General features: G+C 41.5%; 1 protein-coding gene across 5 annotated transcripts in view; it reads right to left on the reverse strand.

The window, feature by feature from the left end:
* The window catches only part of CSNK1G3 (casein kinase 1 gamma 3), a 101,899-nt gene that overhangs the window by 23,101 nt on the left and 55,774 nt on the right, over positions 1 to 23,024 (reverse strand). For 3 of the 5 annotated variants that reach the window (XM_018571142.1, XM_018571134.1, XM_018571119.1), the window contains exons 6-9: positions 8,624 to 8,709; positions 7,859 to 7,943; positions 3,736 to 3,884; positions 2,102 to 2,197 (exon numbers count right to left, since the gene is read on the reverse strand). In XM_018571142.1, coding sequence (XP_018426644.1) covers positions 2,102 to 2,197; positions 3,736 to 3,884; positions 7,859 to 7,943; positions 8,624 to 8,709 — 416 coding nt within the window. The remainder of the gene's footprint in view (positions 1 to 2,101; positions 2,198 to 3,735; positions 3,885 to 7,858; positions 7,944 to 8,623; positions 8,710 to 23,024) is intronic. The other 2 variants (XM_018571149.1, XM_018571128.1) reach the window with 1 other exon arrangement.

Raw genomic sequence — 23,024 nt, forward strand, 5'->3', positions numbered from 1 at the left:
TGGCAGTGCCGCACTGGAAAAGAGAAGCCCAGCCAATCAGCATTGGGTCGGCCAAACAGCATGGAGTCGGTAACCGGCCAATGACCCGCCACCCTGCTTCACGATTGGGCGGGAAGCCGGCTCAATGATGATTGGCTTCCTGTCCAAACAGCATGAAGGCGGCTATTCAGCCAATCAGGAAACTGGAAGGCGGGTCATTAAACCGCTGCCGTGGTTCCTGATTGGCGAGGAGGCCTGCTCGATACTAGAGGAAGTACTGGAACTCGTAATCGATACCGAAAAACCAGTATTGGTGCATCCCTAGTTCATATATATGAATTTCAGTTTTTTGTTCCAGCTATTTTGCTCGGAATTTAATTTTAAGGCCTTGGGAAACAGAGTGGAGACTGTGAGGAACGAACAGCACTCGAGTCTCCAAGAGGTAAAACAGACTGCATGGTAATTCAACTCTTATTGCCAACCCAAAATTGAAAAAATTCTATTAGACAGAATTCTCTTTTAACCCCTTCGTGACTGACGACGTACAGTGTACGTCGCCAGCATCGGGGCTGTTTAAACAGACTCCCGCCGGGACTCAGTTTAAACTTGTAGAGCCGACTGTCGGCTTTACAACAGAAGCGAAAGTCATGAAGGCGTTAAGGCTAGCGGGACTGACAATTTAAGTGTTGTATGCTACTTAATGTAAAAATCATCTGTGCTCACAAATGGACCAGCAAATTTTCAAATTTTCACTGTTATGGAGCAACAACTTTGCAGCAGTAAAATGGAATAAAATAGATTAACTATACAGGCAGTCCCCGGGTTACGAACAAGATAGGGACTGTAAGTTTATTCTTAAGTTGAATTTGTATGTAAGTTGGAACAGGTACATGTTTTAAGTGTAACTGCAGGGGTTTGGGATAGCATAGGCAAGGGTTAACCCTCTGTAAAGTTTGTTTTGCTGTGTGTGTGCCCCTGTTCAGAAGATTTCGCCTCACTTTCTGTCCCTGTGACAATTGAATTTTGAAAATGTTGGGTTGTCGTGGAAACAAGGATTGGTGATAAAGCTTCAGTGGAGACACCTTTTTCCCATGATCACTCTTCCAGGAGTGAATTCCCCTTCCTAGGGGTAGATTTCTTCCCATTTCCTGTTGTCTCAAGGATAGGAAGTGAGATTAAATCTTTCTAATGAGGATACAGACAGCAGTAAATACCTCACAGTGACCCGGAAGAAGAGGTGGGTACCCCTAGTCTGCACCTCTAACAAGAGCCAACTTCCTGTAATGTAAGTACAGTACTACGAACCAGACCCAAAAAGGCGAGCACTCCTCGTCGGCACAAGCACGGTAGCATTACAACTACCCCTGCTGTACAGTAATAGCCTCCGTTTGTAAGTAGGAGTCGTATGCAAGTCGAATGTAAGTAACTTGGGAACTGCCTGTGAAACAATGTGAAAGAATGACAAACACTTGCCATCAAATGCTTGGTTAGGCACTATCAGCAGCCTTTTTACAGCTGAATGGCAACATAGGAATTGTGTTCCATATTTACCACCATGAAGTCAGTTAAGTCATAAACACAAAGTAAACGCGCAGCAGAAGCCCACAGAAGCCAATCAGGTTTCATTTTTCAAGTGTAGATACAAACTGATACGTCGCTATGGGCAGCTGCTGTAGTTTTACTTGTGTCCTTTGCTCCAGCATATGCAAATCAATACTAGTGGTTCCTGGTCTGTTAGCCGCTAATGGTAAACCTCCTGTTGTGGTTAAGCTTGGTGGCATCACTAGAGTGTGGGCTTCTTTCATAATAGGAGAAATATAAGCATAGGCAGACTGTCTATGTTTATCTGACCCCCTGATCCAGATACTGACAGTTACTGTATCATTGCACATAAATATTAGAAGGCAAACACATTACTAAGCACTGGCAGTTAAACTAAAAAAGAAAAAGATGCCACATATTAGAAACACCTTGTGTTACCTCTACAAGATCAAGTATCAATAGTATTATTTGTATTACTTTATAACTGATAAAAATAGATTAGTAAGGACAAGTTGGTTGATAATAAATGAAAATAAAAGGTTACTATTTCAAGAAATGTAGCTGGCAAGGTGACACTTACCTGATTTTTGGCTTGCTGCATCTTATCTCGGTGTTGATGTGCTTCTCTGTTTGATGAAAGAGCTGGATCTGCATGAATGGAGCCAACTGGTGTGGGCTGTTATGGGGGGGGAAAAAAAAGTTTTACAATGCAACACCAAGAGATGCAATATAACAAAGCAACCAATGCACTGACACTTGCCCATGGTTCCTATTCAGCTCTACAAGTCTGTAATTCGAGTGCAGGTCCATAGAAATACACTGATGTACTGAACATCAAGGTAATTCTCTTGGCTCAAGAACACAACTATTAAATCCAGTTACATGGACATCCAAGGAAAGTTGATCGACCGATCAAACTTTTCTGAAGTGGCATAGTGACCAAACATCTTAGTGCAGTAACACAATTTCCATAAAACCATTATAGAGCATTAGGCAGCATTGCTACTTGTACAGTCAAGTACAAGCCGAGTCCCGCTTCCAGTTCTGACCTTGTTCTGTTAAAGTGTTATATCTGACAGCAGCGCTGCCAGATACAGTGATTGGGGTCCAATCAGCATAGTTCCTGATCATCACAAGAGGTTTAGTGATCACAAGGTAATGTAAAAGGTTTTTTCATGTTTGCCTATTTAGCAGCTTGTAATAATGATGTTTATGGATGCAGCTAAATTTGGCTTGGGCATCTAGGCATTGATGACCCCCGGCATTAGAGGGTTACCCATACAGTTTATATTTGCAAATGCAGCAAAGTGTATGTAAACCCTAAATCTATTTTTCAGTATGTTTGGCATCATGCCTCACGGTATACAGTTTCCTTAAGCTTCCTTTCTTACAGCATAAGATAAGCAGTTTGACGGCCAACTGAAGGTGCACACATGACAGCCTCCAACAAGAGGTGGTTGTTAAAATGTAAGGTCCGTGGCCCACACCTGTAATTGCATAGTGAAGGAGTAGCAACATACTAAAGCTTATGCCAGTGCTGCCCACTCCTACCACCCAGTTCCCTGTGCAATGTAGTCTGTTTGTTTGGATAACAGTCCTCCCAGTTTAACTCCTGGTGTGTAAGCAAAAGCAGGGAACTAATAACGACATACTGAGATTATTTACAAATAAATGTTACATTTTTGAATACACAACTCTGTTAAATTGGAATGTGTTATACACTGCTACTTTAAAATGTAATTAAAACTTTAAAATGAAAAAACAACTTTAATCTGAATCCACAGATACATTTATCAAGCTTTTCCAAAGGAAGGACAACTACAGGTTTTTGTTATATGATTTTTTTACTGTTCAACCTATCTGATCTAACAAGTGGGATGTTCAGAATCTTGAAACAACTGGTCTGCATTATCACAGAATAGCAAAAAGCAAAAACAAGGATACAATTAGGACAGAGAAACCTTGAAGAAATCAAAAGCCTTTTAGCAGGTAGGCTATTCTATTGAGTTAATTTATTACTGGTATTTATATAGCGCCGACAATTTCTCCATCCATCTCACATGCATAAGTACGAGGGCCAATTTAGACAGGAGCTAATTAATCTTCCAGGATGCAAATTGTTTTCTTCATCTTAGGTATACTTGTAACGTTGCCACAAAAACCCAGACACACGACGAACATGAATTAACATTTGCCTATCATTATTATACTTACTAGTTGCTTCCCAGTCCAGTCATATTCATAGTCAAACATATATCCCTTTCGATCAAACAAATCTGTAAATAGCTTTCTTAAGTAGTCATAGTCCGGTTTTTCAAAAAAATCTAGCCTTCTTACATAGCGCAGATACGTGGCCATTTCTTCTGCAATTTAAAAATAAGAGATCATTGAGCTGACTGTCATGAATTGGTCTATGTCTGAAGAGTTTGGAGGCTTCCTGGCAAAAGCAAGGCAAAGGCAATATAAACATATATTACACAAACAGTTGGGATCTGTATTCAGCATGTTCCCTGCCCTCAGCAATGGAAAGAGGGCACACAACTAGAGCTGCAACAACTAATCGACATAATCGATTACAATCGATTGAAAAAGTTGTCAACTTTTTCAATAATCGATTAATCGGCTTCCGATCAGTTGGCCCTGTTCACAGCTCCACACGCTGTGCGCCGCACCTCCTCCCCACCTCACGCTCGCCGCTGCCAGACCCGCCCGCATCCACGCTCCACACGCCGCACCTCCTCCCCGCCTCACATTTCCTGCCCATCCACGATCGGCAAGGCACGCGGGGAGATGTAGTAAGGAGGAGCAGGGGTGGGGGGATGACAGCAGCTGATAGACAGGTCCGATCTCAGAAGCAAGTTGCTGGAAGACTGCTCAGGTAAGCCTGCACTTTCCCACACATGGTGCTCTATAATGTATTGCTGGGATTTGTATTTCTCTATAGCTGATGGTACATTGTGCTGTATATTATACATAGGAATACAAATCCCAGCAATACATTATACACTGTATGTATAATGTATTGCTGGGATTTGTTGTACTCCTCTATAGCTGGTGATATTCTGCATTGCGCTGTATAGAGGACTACAAGTCCCAGCAATAATACATTATACAGCGCAATGCAGAATACCACCAGCTATAGAGGACTACAACAAATCCCAGCAATAGTACATTATAAAGTGGTACAATGCTAAATACCACCAGCTATAGAGGACTACAAAACCCAGCAATAGTACATTATACAGCGCAATGCAGAATGCCGCCAGCTATTATGTACTATTGCTGGGATTTGTTGTATTCCTCTATAGCTGGCGGTATTCTGCATTGTGCTGTATAATGTGCTTTTGCTGGGTTTTGTAGTCCTCTATAGCCGGTGCCATTCTGCATTCATTGCTGTATAATTTTACACTTTCCATTTCACTATATTGCACACCACACTATCTTTTTTTTCTTTTTTACTTCCACCGCTCCAAGCTTGCTCCTGTGATGGACTACAACCTCAATACAAACTAGTAGTCCTATCACTGGAGCCATTTTTAAACTTTATTTTATTGTTTATCCGATTAACCGAACTTAATAATCGGCTAACTAATCGATTTTGAAAATAATCGTTAGCTGCAGCTCTACACACAACATTTAGAAGTATTTTAGCTCAGGGACTAAAGTTATGTTGACTCTGCACTGTGATTAAATCAGTGATTTACATAGAAGCTTATGGTTAAATGCTCATATTATTCTACTTTATGGCCCTGACCTAAAGGCAATGATAAAAACAAAAAACAATGGAGAACGCAAAGTAGATCACAGTTGCAATGTCCAGGCTCCTGCAGACTATTCACCCAGTCCCTTCCGTTATGTAACTAGAGAACGTAATGAATGGACTACTGGTGCAGTAAGGTGTGTAGTCATCAGGTTTTTTCCCCATCGAGATCGAAGCGTTCATCTGCTGTGGTGGCAGATGGGACATGTACTCTTAATACGCCAATCCTGTAATTCAAATATATACAAAAGCCTGCCTTAAGAAAATCCCCACAATTTAGGTAAGGTGGTGCTGAGGAGCTGGGGAATGTTTCTATGTTTCATGTTATACCCACACTATGGTAAAACATGTAAACTCAGCCTTTAATCTGCCAAGGAAACAATGCAGCAGGGACAAGGGTCCCAGTACATGCAAAGTCAGTTAAGGTGGTGAAGAAACTTTCTGAATACTGTACAAAAGGGTCTTAGAGGGTAACACATTTTGAACAAAAATACAATTTCAAGAAAAACAATCTGCTTGTACAGTATGGAAAATTATTATTTGATGCCCTGCAGATTTTGTAAGTTTGCCCACTTACAAAGAAATGAAAGGTCTATAATTTATCATAGGTGTATTTTAAATTATAGAGACAGAATAGCAACCACAAACCCAGAAAAAACACACGATACAAATGTAATAAATTGAGTTGCCGTTCAGTGAGTAAAATAAGTATTTGATCCCCAAGAAAAACATGACTTAGTACTTGGTGGGGAAACCCTTGTTGGCAAGCACAGATGTAAGACATTTTTTGTGGTTGGTTACCAGGTTTGTACACATCTCAGGAGGGATTTTGGTCCACTCTTCTTTACAGATATTCTCTAAATGCTTAAAGGAGAACTATGGGTTCAGGGCTTTTCCCCATAGTTCTCCTTAGGGTAACGGGAGGACACAAACTAGAGTCCTCCCGTCACCCTAGGCTCAGTATACTGCGAGCTACAGCTCACGGTATACCGAGACGCCGCAGCGGATCCCAACATCGATGTCGAGATCCGCCCAGCTGCGTGAGTGACAGCTGGCTCTGCCTATCTAGAGGCAGAGCCAGCTGTACCCGCCCCTCCCCCGTCTCTTCCGCCAGTCAGCGCTGGCGGATCGGAGCGGGGAGAAGGGAATCCAGCCCCTCCCCTGTCACGGCAGAGAGCCGTGACAGGATCGAGAGGTGAGCGAACCCGGTATGTGTTCGCTCACCTCCCGATCTACAAAGCCGATCTGTGACGGTCTCATTTTCACAGGTCGTCTAGAACTAGGAGGTGAGTGAAAAGCACTCACCTTATAGTTCTCCTTTAAGGATTCTTGGCTGTCACTTGGCAACTCAAAGTTTCAGCTCCCTCCATACATTTTCTATAGGATTAAGGTCTGGAGACTGTCTAGGCCACTCTATGACCCTAATGTGTTTCTTCTTGAGTCACTGCTTTGTTGCCTTGGCGGTATGTTTTGGGTCATTGTCATACTGAAAGACCCATCCACGACCCATCTTCAGTGTTCTGGCTGAGGGAAGGAGGTTCTCATAAAAGGTTGTACAATACATGGCCCCGTTCATTGGCCCTCAATGCGGCAAAGTCGGCCTGTACAATTAGCAGAGAAACAGCCCCAATGCATAATGTTTCCACCTCCGTGCTTGACTGTAGGGATGGTGTTCTTAGGGTCATTGTCCGCATTTTTCTTCCTCCAAACACGGCAAGTCGAGTTAATGCCAAAGAGCTCAATTTTGGTCACATCTGACCGCAGAACTTTCTCCCAATCCTTCTCTGAATCATTTACATGTTCATTGGCAAACTTCAGACAGGCCTGTACATGTGCCTTATTTTAGAGAGGGAACTCGCGGGCGCTGCAGGATTTCAATCCATGGTGGTGTATTGTGTTACCAATGGTTTGTTTGGTGACTGTGGTCCCAACTGCCTTACAATCTTCTCTCATGTAGTTCTGGGCTGATACCTCATTTTTCTCATGATCATCCTTAGCCCATCAGGTGAAATCTTGCATGGAGCTCCAGGCCGAGGGCGATAGATGGTTATTTTGTATTCCTTCCATTTGTGAATAATCCCTCCAACAGTTGTTTCCCTCTCACCAAGCTTCTTGCTGATAGTCTTGCATTCCAGCCTTGTGCAGGTCTACAATCTTGTCCCCAACGTCCTTTGACAGCTCTTTAGTCTTGCCCATGGTAGTGAGGTTTGAATGGAAGAAAGAAATTCTGTGGACAGGTGTCTTTTATATACATAACGAGTTGTCGTTAGGCGCACCTTCTTAATCTGTGTACCACATAGCCAGTCTGTGAGAGCCAGAAATATTGTTGGTTGAACTGCAACTCAATATAACATTTGTATCATGTGTTTTTTCTGGATTTTTGGATGATATTCTGTCTCTATCATTTAAAATACACCTATGATAAAAATTATAGACCTTTCATTTCTTTGTAAGTGGGCAAACTTACAAAATCTGCAGGGGATCAATTAATTATTTAACCCACTGTAAAGTGACGGTACTAAATAGATTATGTTAAGGGTCTATTTGAAATAAGGCAATAAAAAGTACTTTTTTTACCTGGGAAATTCTCACAAAGCACTTCAATTGGAGTTGCTCGCTTCGTATCTCCAATTTTCTGATACCTTTCTTTTAACGTGTCAGCCTAAAAATGGAAAGGAAATACATGGGAAACTTTAAAATCAAATAGCTTTTTATAGGTCTATAATGAGCAGAAATTTGCATCTGAAATTGCTGCTGTTTTTAGGGGGAAAACACTAAATAAAAAAGGTAATATAAATATTATAATGGAATAACAATGCAGAAACATTTGTGGTTAATATTGAGAATACCAGTCAACGTAATTATAGGTGTATCTGTACGAGCCACGAGTGCAATGGGACAGGTCTGACAAATTGTTTCAAACAATTCAGAAAGTAAGTTTAAGTCAATACCTGAGAATTTGTATTTTTTTTTTTTTTAAAGAAAATACACAATTGTTTGCTTAAAAAGGAGAAGCAAACTGGTAAAGGAAAAGACTCGCCAACACTCAAGGATTAATTCAGGTGGGTGGTGAAGAGTCCAGTCACCTACTAATTTCTTTTAGAAACTTTGGGATACCAAAGGAGAGATCCTAAAGGCCACCAAGCCATGCTGAAAAGACTATTGAATTCAGAACTGCACAGTGCAGGACCTTATACCAGTAGATCAGGGTCAAAAGTAGTCAAAAACTTTCAGACATTACAGCTTTCAGATATTTAATGTTCAGGTAACAAACGAAAAATTACAAAAAGGTAAAACTATAGGGAAAAATTAAGTGGTTAACATTACTCAATATAAATGTACCTTTAGTCCTTGCCAGGGTAGGCTCCCTCGTAGAAAATACATAAACATATGTCCTAATGCTTCTAAGTCATCTCTTCTACTTTGCTCTGGAATTAACAAAGAAATGACAGTGTTTATGAAAATATATCTGAAAAGTAATTAATTCAGTAGTATTCAGTGAGGTCAGTTCGGTTTTCCTTAAAGCATAGGTAATTTCAAAATTAAATAAAAAAACAAAAAACTATATGCGATATGTGCACAGTTTGCGGTGTTGTTTTTGCCCTTTAAAAACCCTGCAATAAGAGAAAAGTACCTGTTGATCTGCCAGCAATGCAGTTAATTTCCTCGTGTGAGCTGAAAACACATAGCATTTTGGTGGAATGGTGTCAGCCCTGCCCAATTTTCTTCAGGGCCAGTTCACACCATATGCAGTTGTGATGCAGTCTGTGACTGCAATGGTGTGAATAAAGCACAAGAAAGCCCATAGGAAAGCATTGTGATGTATTTTGACTGCAGCAGTCAAACAGACTGCATCACAACTGCATATGATGTGAACTGGCACTTAGCTAAACTACAGTCTACAGTCAAATTTAAAGCATAGGCACTGACTCGTGGTCCCAAGATCAATGAGGTTGCATTTTGTTTAACAAGTTTAACTTTTAAGTTTACAGTTTTTTGCACTTGTACAGGCTTCCAACAGTATATTAAACAGACCAAGGATGCAGCAAATAGATACATTCACTTTAGAAATATACAAGGGGAAAGGAAGGTTTGTTCAGGTGTAAACCACATAGAGTATGGCAATGGGGGGTCCCCTGTTTTCATCTATGAACATTTCACTTTACTCCATATCAAAGAAAACACTGTGAAATCATACAACTTATGCATGAATATGTATGCAACAGTACATGCAGTACTGTGCAAAAGTTTTAGGCAGGTGTGAAAAAATGCTGTAAAGTAAGAATGCTTTCACAAATATATATTGTAATTGTTTTTTATCAATGCACAAAATGCAAAGTGAATATCCAGAAGAAAAAAAAATCTATTGGCTTCAAACCAGCATTGATTCTTAAGGTGCCCATACACTGCACGATTATCGTACGAGAATCGCAGGAAATCCCACGATCGTACGATAATCGCACGATAATCGCAAAGTGTATGGAAGGCATGTGACCGTTTCTACTTTACGGTCGCACGTCTTCCATCGAACAAGCAGGCTGGAAAACGCGCCGAGAATAGTACGATGCTCGTCGAGTTAGTGGCCTGCTTTTTCGACAACTGCCAAACGGCGGGTGAGCGCACGCGATGTTCGCAAGTACGATCTGCCTGTCCAAGATGGGCAGATCGTACGTTTTTTTCATTATTCATTTTTCATTAGGGATGCACAGATACTTTGAGTACCAGTGCAAATATCTGGCATTTTCATGAGAACTATCAGGGTTGCAGCTGGGACCTGGCTCAGTACTCAGCAAGTACCAGTACTAATACTCGCAAAACTGGTATCCGTGCATCCCTTTATTTACATTTATAAAAACAAAATCGTACATTAAAACAAAGATGTACAAATCCCGGGAGCTCCGTGTGCTCCTTACAAATGACAGCTGCCTCCTAATTTTTTATTTTTCTCTAGTCTAGTCTTGGAGCTCAAAAGTATCGGTACATGTACTCGTACTTGTACCGAGTACTGTACTTGGTATCTGTGCAACCCTATTCATTACTTTACAACCCTCGCAAGGGTTGTAAAGTGTATGGCCACCTTAACACTTACACCTGACTATAATCCTACAAAATCACTGACTTTGTGCATGATTAACCAATTATACCAGGCAGGTGCTAATGATCATCAATTTAATATGTAGGTTGAAACATGACTCAACTATGCACAAAAACCTAGGAACTGGGGGTGCAGAAAAATGGAAGCAGGTGTTGTGGAGTGATGAGTCAAAATGTGAAATATTTGGCTGTAGAAGGAGGCAGGTTGTTCTCTGAAGGGCTGGAGAGCGGTACAATAATGAGTGTCTGCAGCAACAGTGAAGCATGGTGGAGGTTCCTTGCAAGTCTGGGGCTGCATTTGTGCCAATGGAGTTGGAGATTTGGTCAGGATCAATTGTGTCCTCAATGCTGAGAAATACAAGCAGATACTTATCCATCATGCCATACCATCGGGGAGGCGTGTGATTGTCCCCAAATTTATTCTGAAGCAGGACAACAACCCCAAATATACAGCCAATGTCATTAAGAACCATCAGTGTAAAGAAGGACAAGGTGTCCTGGAAGTGATGGTTTGGCCCCCACAGAGCCCTATTCTCAACATAATCAACTCTGTCTGGGATTACATAGAGACAGAAGGATTTGAGGCAGTCTACACCCACAGAAGATCTCTGGATAGTTGTCCAAGATGTTTGGAACAACCTAACTGCCGAGTTCCTTCAAAAACTGTGTGCAAGTGTACCTAGAAGAATTGATGCTGTATTGAAGGCAAAGGGTGGTCACACCAAATATTGATTGGATTTGGATTTCTCTTCTGTTCATTTACTTTCCATTTTGTTAATTGATAAAAATAAACTATTAACACTTATATCTGAAAGAAATGTTAATTTACAGCATTTTTTTAATACCTGCCTAAAGCTTTTGCACAGTACTGTATATAACCCATACTACATAAAAGAAAATAGATTCACCTGGCACGGGCATGCCAAAAGGCAAATGTTACCGAATGAGTATCAAAAAAAATAAAATAATCGTTAACAAAAAACTTTGATGGGCAGATATCATAACTAATTTACTTGTACTGTGTTGTACTGCAACAAAACTATGATCGGAGAAAGAGACTGTCATGGAATTAGAGCTCTGCCCTGCAGCTCACACACTGCTGTCTGGCCTCTGGGTTTATGATGTACCTGATATAGCCTACAGCTACTTATCTGTAGATCACCTCCCCATGTGTGTGACTTGCTATCACTGCGCAGAACGGGGTAGTAGTAGTAGTAGAGAAGACAGTTCTGTAATTAATACATGAGGCCCAAGATACTTCTATCAGATTATCATTAGCTAAATGTAGCATGTGGTCCACCCTTTTAGGCTGAACGGAGGATGCCTACTACAATCCCTAGTGGGTTTTCTTGACAGAAGCCAGCTGTGTATTGAAAACTATCCCCTCTATTACCATAAGTTCCATCTATAATACATTTAGCCGTTCTCTTGACTCTCTGGAACAGCAAATTTCCTCATATAGCATAGAGACCCATGTCACACAAAAAGCAAAAAAGTCAGCTAATAACTATTAATGGACTGTTGTATGATTTTTATGACATAAAATGACAATCTGAACAGCAAGACAACTTGCTCATTCTGAGAGAATAATCTTATGAATTTGTGCAATGAAACAAACCGATTAAACAAACATTTGACAGCTAAATATTTTCCCCCACATAACAAACATATGCTTAAATGTTCCTTCAAAGAGAGACTGAGTCCTCCGATATCACTGGCATGAATGCTTTGCATTCTTTAGTGGGTGAGAATACAATTGCTTTTCTGTGCAACAAGTGCCGAACTGTTAAATATCAAAGAAAGAACTGCTTTCAGACACAGTTGTGAGGTTTTTCTTTTTTTCAATTCTATCCTAGTGTGTTAGATTAAGATTTCAGTTAGATTAACACTACGTAACCACCTGAGTTATCCTAAATTACCCTGCATCCTCATGTAGCATGTCCCTGTAGACAGAGCACTTCCTCCGAACCTGACTGAGAAATCCTGTGTCTGCCAGCAGATGGCAGCATCATACTGCTGCTTTAACAACCATGTACTTCATGAAAAGGAAATGATCTGAAGCACCTCCACATCTAATCTCCGAGACTTTCTAGAAGAATTTATAAGTTTACATTCCACATTAGGGCAAAGTGAGCAAATAAGCAAGAAAAGGGGAAATGGAAGCGTTTCTTTGCTTTAACACACATGGCAATCCATTGCCAAGCCTAGAATTCCTGAACAGACGTAACCATAGGGGAAAGGAAAATGAGCAGCCCAGACAGATCAATTGTAGTTTTCCTGCTCTTAAACTCAAGATCTACTTAAGCAGTGCAGATTTATTTCATGTCTAGACCAATAATTCTTCAATTCAATTTCAATACTGACATGAGAACCAGTGCCTGAATGATCTCAGCCAAATGCACAGAATGTCTTAAAGCATTATGGGGAATAATGTATACACAATACAGTGGGGGGAATTTATCAAAAATGGAGCAAAATCTGGAGCAGCTGTGCATGGCAACCAAATCAGCGTCTCCCTTTCATTTTCAAATCTTACCAGAACAACCTGAAGAGAGAAGCTGGTTGGTTGCCATGCACAGCTGCTCTAGTTTCGGTCTGCTCCAGTTTTGATAAATTCCCTCCAGTATATATTAGGTGACCACTGGTCAGTCACTAACATTAGAAGGGACAACTAGACAAATTCAAACATCTAAACCTGACATAACATATGACATTTTATTACAGAATAATTTAGAATGGTGTTAAATAAACTTGAAGCAATTCTTTCCTTTGGTAAAATAGGAGATGGGATTTACCACCAATGGGGAAATAATCGCCGCAGACTGAACAGAAGAGTGTAATTGGCAGACAAAGAGTCGAGGAACACTTCCATAGAGTTACAAGCTGAACTCCAGGGTCACAGTACATCCGTGTCTGATCACACCATCCTTTGCTTTTTGAGTGACAGTGGGCCCAAAAGGAAGGTTGTGCAGCAAAGTAATACGTTAAAGAAAAACTTTGGGCGTATTAACCATTGAAGTGGGTTAACTGCTTGTTTCAGTCAAGGGTCTAAACTAAAGATATACTCACCAGATCTTCGGTCCAGCCAGGCTGCTAGACCGGTCCCTGCAGCCTCCTTGCCTTGTGGCTTCAGCAGTCTACCCCGTGACGTTCTAACGTCCATATACTTGCCATGGACGTGACAATACCGAGGCACATTCCACAGACGGAGAGAGTAGTGAGCGCTCACCGCTGTGGGACAGAGGATCGGCTGAGTATATATTTTTAGAACCTAGACCAAAGGATGCACTTAACCCTCGCAGTGCAGGGGTAGCCCTCACTGCAAGGGTTAATGTTTAATATGCTCAGAGTTCTTTAAGGGTTCCATCAATTTTTTCCTGTTCAATCAAAAATCACAAGCCTGATTTTTTTTTTTTTTAAATAGGTCGCCACAGAGTCAGGTTAAAGCAAGCCCTGCAAAAACAACAGTCAATCTATACTTGCCATCCTGGTGTCCAGTGTCTTCATACACAGCCACTGCAAACTTCCATATGGGCAGACCTTCTCCTCTGTCCACACGCAATGGTTACTTACTACCAGCATGTACACTATATTGCCAAAAGTATTGGGACGCCTGCCTTTACACGCACATGAACTTTAATGGCATCCCAGTCTTGGTACGTAGGGTTCGATTTTGAGTTGGCCCACCCTTTGCAGCTATAACAGTTTCAACAAGGTTTAGGAATGTGTCTATGGGAATGTTTGACCGTTCTTCCAGAAGCACATTTGTGAGGTCAGGTACTGATGTTGGACGAGTAAGGTCTGGCCCAGTCTCCGCTCTAATTCATCTCAAAGGTGTTCTATCGGGTTGAGGTCAGGACTCTGTGCAGGCCAGTCATGTTCCTCCACCCCAAACTCGCTCATCCATGTCTTTATGGGCCTTGCTTTGTGCACTGGTGCACAGTCATGTTAGAACAGGAAGGGGCCATCCCCAAACTGTTCCCACAAAGTTGGGAGCATGAAATTGTATAAAATGTCTTGTTATGGGACCAAGCTCAACCCCTGAAAAACAACCCCACACCATAATCCCCCCTCCACCACAATGCAGTCAGGCAAGTACCGTACTCCTGGCAACCGCCAAACCCAGACACGTCCATCGGATTGCCAGACAGAGAAGAGTGATTCTTCACTCCAGAGCAATAGAAAAATTTCACCAGCACACCATAAGTTGAAAAAGCAAAATATTTTATTGCCAATAGCTGTGTCTTATTGGCAAGCGCTTTCGGGGCCTCGCAGGGTCCCCTTCATCAGGCTAAAGCTGCCCACACACCTTACAATTTATCTGCAGATTTTCTGTGGTCAGATGGAAAAAGTGCAACAGATTGGCCCAGGTGGAGATTACTCAATTCACACAGTTAAGTGCAGATGGAGGAATCTGTCGCACCTTTTCCATCTGACCACAGAAAATCTGCAGATAAATTGTAAGAAAAAAAAATCTGTGCAGAGCAAACACCGGAGTGATCGTCATTCATACTATGTGTCCCCAGTTATGAATGAACAGGCTGCGATCTACATCACAGCCTGTTCATTCAAGAATTTATGAATGGGGACTAGCACTCACTACAGAGGCTCCTCCCCATTCAGAAACTAATGATAGTAAAATATTTTTACTATCATTAGTTTGTGAATGAATGAGAAGCCTCTGTACTGAGGCTTCTCATTCATTGAGTGCTGGGGCTGCAGAAAAAGAAATTGAGGACTTATGTCCTCAATTTCTTTTTCCATTTCAAAAGTGAAATCTGGAGCCTCTCATCCCTGCCTGGAGCCGCTCCAGGTAGGGGATCTGTGACTCCATGGATCCCCGCTGCTGACCCCCGCTTGTAGGGGCTGTGGCAACGGGGATAAAAAAAAATCTCCAGGGGGCGGAGGAGCAAGCTTCGGCGGGCGGGGAGAAGCCACAAGTTTCAGGATGGCTGAGCAGTGTGTGCCCAGCCTTAGAGATAACAGTGAAGTGAAAGACACAACAATATATACCTAGACATACCAATCAACTTAGTGCTGTGAAACAACTCCCATCCAGCTAGGGCGTCGGTATGACGTCGCACCTGCCGTTAAGTATTTGAAAAGTAGAAAGAATAGGTTACCAACAGAGGTTACCCTGAATATATACTTAGACATACTCTGGAAGTGGCCAGGGATAGATTTAGTACCCCTAGACCCAAGGAGACACGGCCAAATGACATACTGCTTGTAACTAATTTTAATCCCTACTCATACCAGGTAAAACGCAACATGAATATTTTGAGAGCAGATAGGACTCTTGTTCCTATCGTTAAACATACACCTCGAGTTGTTCATTCGGGAAACAAATCCCTACGGGACTACCTAGTCTGTGCTGACCCGCATTCTAAATATGCCACTATACCATATAAAATATCTACTAGACAGGGATGCTATAGATGCCATAATTGTAGCATCTGTAATTCCCTTATCATCGGGGAATCATTCTTTCATCCACATACGGGGAAGAAATATTCAATCCACAGCTATTTGAACTGTGTGTCCGATTACTGTGTATACATACTGAAATGTCCCTGTTCATTAGTCTATGTGGGGAAAACCATTAATGTTTTTAAAAAACGATACCAAAAACATAAAAGTGACATCAAACTAGCAATTGAACAAAAAAGACTAGGAAAAGATATGGACCCTAATAAACCGGTGGCGATACATTTCGCACAATCAAATCATCAAACATATGAGCTCAAAGCAATGGTCATCGAACACATTCCTAGACCGCATAGAGGCGGCAATAGAGATAATATACTGTTGCGCAGGGAAGCATACTGGACACACACTTTAAATACAGTAAAACCAAGAGGACTTAACTCCTCTTTATCCCTATCTTGTTACCTGGTAGAGTAGTTGATAATATTTATTATTCTCCCTTATTTTTTCTTTTGATGCCCAGATGTTTATTTATATTTATATCTATATTTATATCTATATTTAAATATTTTAATAATATTTTACTAAATAACTCTTAATCACCTATCTAATTGGGGACCTATACAGATACTCTAATATACATTTACAGACTCCCTATATGAAGGATAAAATAGTTAAAAGGTATTCAACATTTATTTAAGGATATATGTTTATATCACACAAATAACTCCTTTGGCTACACATTCAACCATTTGGTTCCCGAGCTGGTCCTTTATGGTTTCCACGTTTCTTGTTGATATGTCCTGGCGTCCTTGTGTGTTGTACTGTTTATGTATATATGTAGTTAGTATTTTTTCTTTATTTCACTCACATTTTTTCAATATTGTATTTTATTTGTCTATGTTTCCTACTGGTTTATGCATATTCTTAATACCTGTTTTCCTATATAGATTTTGATCCAAATGCTGTATGGGATTATATTATTTCCCCACTCTGAGGTTATGGTGCTGTGCCTGTGTAAGTATCTGTACGCTTGCTCTTTCTACACTCTGCCGATATTCCGGCTGGCGCATGCGCACTAGAATCGTGGAGAATTGTATCTCCCCATCACCCTGGTTACGAATGACGTCTATCGTATGCGTCTAACCAGGACAGAAGGCGACGCTGTGTATACCACAGAAGGACACCGGATCGCAACACTGCCTCACATTCTCTACATCCTTAGCAGATCGCCATGATGACTGACATTACACCGCCACAGCTACCATTCTAAACCTCAGACTGGAGGTAACAAACTGAGTAACATGGATAGTATATATGTGTGCTTTTTAAACATGTCTATATATTTTTAAAAATGGCGTTTTTTCCGCCATTCTGACATCACTGGGGGGGTGTCTATTGATAATTGGTTCACATTATGGGGTGTTTATGTGGTGTGTGGACACCATCACATTGTCACATCTTTTGCCCTGAGGAAGGGACCCTGCGTGGCCCTGAAACGTTGGCTTTTTGACTATTGTGACACGTATGTCCAATAAAAAGGACTTATCTATTTGAAATTATTTTGAGTGCTGGTAACCTATTCTTTCTACTTTGTGCATTACACGGTGCCATCCGTGGGAGTTACTGCAAGCACCTCATCTCTACTGGCTGGGACTGCTGAAAGGGGTGCGGAGAGTACCCTCACCAATTACAAGTATTTGAAAAGGACGTGTGCAGAATGATGTAAATACCGGACATATCTATTAACCCATCAGTGACTCCCAACAGCACATATAAGTGTGACTCACCCCATAATACATCGTTTGGGTAAGAGATCATAAGACCAAGTGCAGAGCGGTATCAAGTGTAAGGGCCGCGAGCGCACCGGGAAAGAAGTGGTGCTGGTTGCCTCGGCAACATGACGCTATACAGCGGCTCCTAACATCCAGAGCCGTGGCCGCTTGTCCCGCCCATTGGCGCATGCGTTGTGTTGGTACAGGGACGTCTCGTCCGCTCGCTGATCTGACAGCTGTCCCACTGCACAGTATGGGTCAGTAGCCCAAGGGTTCACAATGCGAATTATACCTTGAGCGTTGGGGTGATACTCATACAGTCAGTTTGATCATAAAAATTACATCAAACACTGGCTGATAGGTGTATAATTACTGTGGGAAGTGCCAAATGCAAAAAAAAAAAGCAGTAGTGAAACGTTATAACAAAAACAGGCAATAATTAAGCCTTATGGCAGAAATGCTATAGTATATCAATCAACAATGCACCTATAATGCAACTGCATATGCACAGTTTGCACATGTCCATAATATAAAGAGGGTTGCTCTGCCCCACTCGGACAGACCCCCCCCCTGTGTGTTATTGAGATTTAAAAGTTTACCATGTACAGATGAAATTAATGCATTACAACAACAACATTATGTACACGGAATTCAAAATCCACTAGGCAGGAAAATTATGAATGGAGCAACAAATATAAGTGAAAACCCAAAGTGATAATTAATGTGTGTGAGAATAAAATAAAAAATAATCCCAGAACTGCCATCTGAGTAACTCATGCGGCCCACTGTGGATTTATGAGTTTTTGTCTTTGTCTCCGTGTCCCTCTGAATACCAAAGGAAGCAGTAGGCTCACCGTTTCACTGTTTGCCAAAACAATTTATCTCTCCTCCAAGAAACAGGTAAGTCCCAGACTGACATTGAGGCCCTTGGGGTACACTGCATCTAGTGTGTAGATCCAATGTGTCTCTCTTTGTGTGTTTGATGCTTCTGTGAGGCAAAGTGAACCTCAACAGGCTTGTTGAGATCAAACTCCTCTCCTTTAGACAATTTCCCTATGGCTATACGAATGTCACTTCTGTGTTTCTGGAACCTTCTTTTAAACGGTCCAGTTGTCTTCCCTACATATATTAATGCACACGGGCGTTTCAATAGGTAGACACAGTAATCGGTATCACAGGTATGATAACCTTGAATACTATATTTCTTCCCACTGTGGGGATGAAAAAACGATTCACCACATATCACGGAATTACATATGTTGCAGCGGTGACATCTGTAACTTCCTGACCTACTGGAGAAGGAAAATGGTCTCTTGGCATACTAGGGTCCGCCTGGACCAACAGATCCCTGAGAGAATTACTGTGTTTATAGATATGCAACTGTCTGTTTTTAATGACTGGTGTTAAGGTTTTGGCGGCCTGTAAGACATTCGAATTAATCTGAGTCGCCCTACTTATTGCCCGGGACGTTGATGTGAATGTCTGTACAAAGGGTGGCCTCTCCTGCTTTATGAATTTACTCGACCCCTCCTCAAATCTCTCTGTGGCTTTAGTAAGTGCCTGCTCAATTACCTCAATGGGATACCCCATTTCTTTAAATTTATCATGCATGCGTCCAATCTGTTGTGCACGCACACTGTGGTCTGAGCATATACGCATGACCCTCAAAAATTAAGAGACCGGCAAATTGTCATCCAAGTGTTGGGGGTGGGCACTATTGTAGTGTAGGATTGTATTCCCATCTGTGGGTTTAGAGTATAAAGATGTCAAAAACTTGCAATCTCTATACCAGATATGCTTGGGTTAAAGACAATACCTGGAAATAAACCATTAAGATATGCTACAAATTCACTGAACATCTGCCATCCCAGATGACAAAGATGTCATCAATTAATCTAACCAACAGTTTTACATGCTTCATAAACAGTGCAGAGGTATAAACGTGACATTCAAGGTACCCCACAGATTGGTAAATGATGGGGCTGCTGAACAACCCATTGCAGTCCCCCTAATCTGCTTGTAGGCCTGATCTTCAAAAGTAAAGATGTTATTCTCAAGAATGAATTCAAGGCAGCACATTAAAAATGTCATGTTCACCTATACTGCACAAGAAATGTTCCAAAGCCTTAAGGCCTGCACTGTTGGGGATGCATGTATATAGAGATGATATATCCATGGTACCCAACTTCCAGCATTCCTCCACCACAGGAAATCTGCGGAGTTTTGTAAAAAAATCATTGGTATCTTTGATAAACGCAGGGAGCCTGCGTACCAACTGTAAATAAAAATCAACTAATTCTGCCATTGGTTGGGTACTTGAATCGGTGCCCGACATAATCGAGCGAAAAGCCAATGGATTGATCCCTTTCTGTATTTTGGGCAATCCATAGAGGACTGGTGTCCGTGCGTGCTCATGGTTTAGAAATTCTGCTACTGTTTCACTGATCCACGAATTCGCTATGCCCAGATCAATAATGGCCGTCAATCCCGTCTGGATTGCATGTAGACCTTCATATGGGACAGGTTGGTAGCTGGATGTATCCCATAGTAGTAGCAGCATACCTCGTCTGTACTCACTATAATCCATAATGACAATGGCACCCCATTTATCTGCTCGTTTGATAATGATGGTAGTGTCTTTCTGCAAAGCTAATAGTGCAGTACGATCTTCTCTGGTCAGATTTAACGGGGTTTCATTTTTTGGTTCGCCTGTAGCACATCATGCTTTACAGTGCGTATAAATGTTTCAAATCGACTGGAACTGGCCACCAGGGACGAAATTTATTTTCAGTCGGAAGGGGCGACTATCCTGTATTTTAGCTGGTTGCAGGGAGAAGTGTTGCTTTAATTTCAATGTTCTTTCAAATTTAAACATTTCTATCTCCTGTTTCTTCACTCCAGAGAACACGTCTCCACTTCTCTAGAGTCCAGTGGCGGCGTGCTTTACACCACTGCATCCAAGGCTTTGCATTGCACTTGTTGATGTAAGGCTTAGATGCAGCTGCTCGGCCATGGAAACCCATTCCATGAAGCTCTCTACGCACTGTTGTTGTGCCACTCTGAAGGCCACACGAAGTTGGCGACTTCTGCGCACTGTGCGCTTCAGCATGCACTGACCCCGCTCTGTCATTTTACGTGGCCTACCACTTTGTGGCTGAGTTGCTGCTGTTCCCGGTTGTTTCCACTTTGTTATAATAACACTAACAGGTGGCTGTGGAATATTTAGTAGCAAGGAAAAAAATCACAGATGGACTTACTGCACAGGTGGCAACCTATCACCGTACCACGCTTGTATTCACTGAGCTCCTGAGAGCGACCCATTCTTTCACAAATGTTTGTAGAAGCAGTCTGCATGCCTAGGTGCTTGATTTTATACACCTCTGGCCATGGAGGTGATTGGAACACCGTAATCCAATGATTTGGAGGGGTGTCCCAATACTTTTGGCAATATAGTGTGTCACTAAAAAGTACAAGCTCATAGGTGGAACTGGCCAACCAGGAAAGAGTTAAAAACACCAGAAGCAAATATTCTGTTTAGTCAAGAGCTATGTCTGATTTTTTTAAATTAATTTTTAATTACTACATATATTTCACCACCTCTGCCTTACAACCACACGGAGTGTATAGTGAAAAAAAAATAGGGGAGTGCAATAGGGCAGTGACACAAAAAGTGCAAGCGCACAAAACAAATGTACTCTGTCTTTATTGCCTTCACTCATGAATCAGATTTTCACTTTCTTGCCCACTGACAAACTCCGTAATGTGGAGCCAAGCCTAAAACCTGTGTCACCATTTTATTGTTGTCTGTGTCTCTATAGGTGATTTCTCCTTACTTAATGTCCTAGTGACAGTACTGTCACTGGGCAATTGAGATGAAATCTCAATAACAGGGTCACGTACAGCAACAAAGGATAAAGCATCATTTCATGCAGCAGTGTATTTACGCTCACAGGCTAAAGCATTATCAGAATGTTAGAATTCTGTGCCAGTAAAGCACATAAATAAGAAAAAGAAATAAGGAACACATCTTGTTTACATGTTTACAGATCTCCAAGAGTGTATTTAATAAGAGCCAAGTCCATCTTTGTGGACTTTCTTAAATGGGAAGCACTACAATCCCTACTTCTGTTCAAACACACTAGCAAGAGTAAAGTACTTCTTGATCGCTGTTAAACATGGATGAAGAACACTTTAGCAAAAGGAAGTTGGAGGTAAACCTCATTGCCTAACATGACATTGCTATAGTAAAAGAGCTCTGCATGAATCACAGATGAACACAAAATATTAAACATTTATAACAGAATACACTGCCTTTCAATGCATTATTTTTCTTTCACTTCGTGTCACCACAGGGTTAGTTAAAAGCTAGCCCTGCAAAACAAAAGTGAATCTATATCTGCCTTCCTGGTGGCCAGTGTCTTCATACACTGCCACTTCACTGCTCAACAGTTGCTACACATTTCAATATGTGCATACCTGCTCCTCTGTCCACACGCAATGGTTACTACTACTACCACCAGCATATACCTCTCTAAAAGAAGAAGTGCAAGCTCATAGATGGATCTGGCCAACCAGGAAAGAGACATCTGCAGCTGCTGGGGAGCAAAACATGGGCTGCCAGAAAGGTAAGTATATATTGGCTCATTTTACAGGGCTGGCCTGTTTTAAGTGACCCTGTTGCTAGGGGGAGAAGAAAAAAAAGAAATAAGGTATATGAAAATATCAAGTGAATTTATTTTATTTGCTTCCTTTTGGTCTGTAAATATACCATTGAACATATCTTCTTAGATCTGTTTGATAAATGGTTAAAACACTGCTTCTCCATAGATACAGTACAGTAAATGAGGGTTGTCACCCTAGGTCAGCCTGTTGCAGACAGGATCACCAGAAAAACAAAAAAGGAAAATGAATGCAGCCCCCGCATCTAAAGACTGATGAGTTGCAACATATTAAGCTTTTGTTTTTGGATTTTATCATTGTCGCTTTCTTGTAGAGCCAAGGCCACTTCTGGGCATGTCAGATGCCATGTTTCCCATTGGACACAACAGAAAACAGTGTGCACCATGGTACCCAATAGACGCGGAATTGACAGATACCAGTAGCAGCTATAGCTCTTCAAGAAAGCAAAGGATGGAGTCGGCACCCATAGGACAGGCAAGTATTCATATTTTCTTTACAGGCTGCTTTGATTTTCTCCTAGCAAATGCATCACTTTAACCAGTTGCCGTCTGGCCGATTGTAAAAGAAGGCAAGATGGTACATTCTTGAAGGTGGTGAGCGTTTGTAAACAGGCTTTTACCTCCGCCCACTCGTGTGCGGACCCCTGCCAGAAATTGCACACATTGTTCACAGCCAAAAAGGTTGCATACAAGCGTTCACTCGGCCATAGAGCTGCCTGATTGTTTGTATGGTGTGAGGGAGTGTGCCCACCCCGTCTAGCTATCCTG

Source organism: Nanorana parkeri, unplaced genomic scaffold (genome assembly GCF_000935625.1).
Source record: "Nanorana parkeri isolate BGI_ZX_2015 unplaced genomic scaffold, ASM93562v1 scaffold40, whole genome shotgun sequence".
Taxonomy (NCBI): Eukaryota; Metazoa; Chordata; class Amphibia; order Anura; family Dicroglossidae; genus Nanorana; species Nanorana parkeri.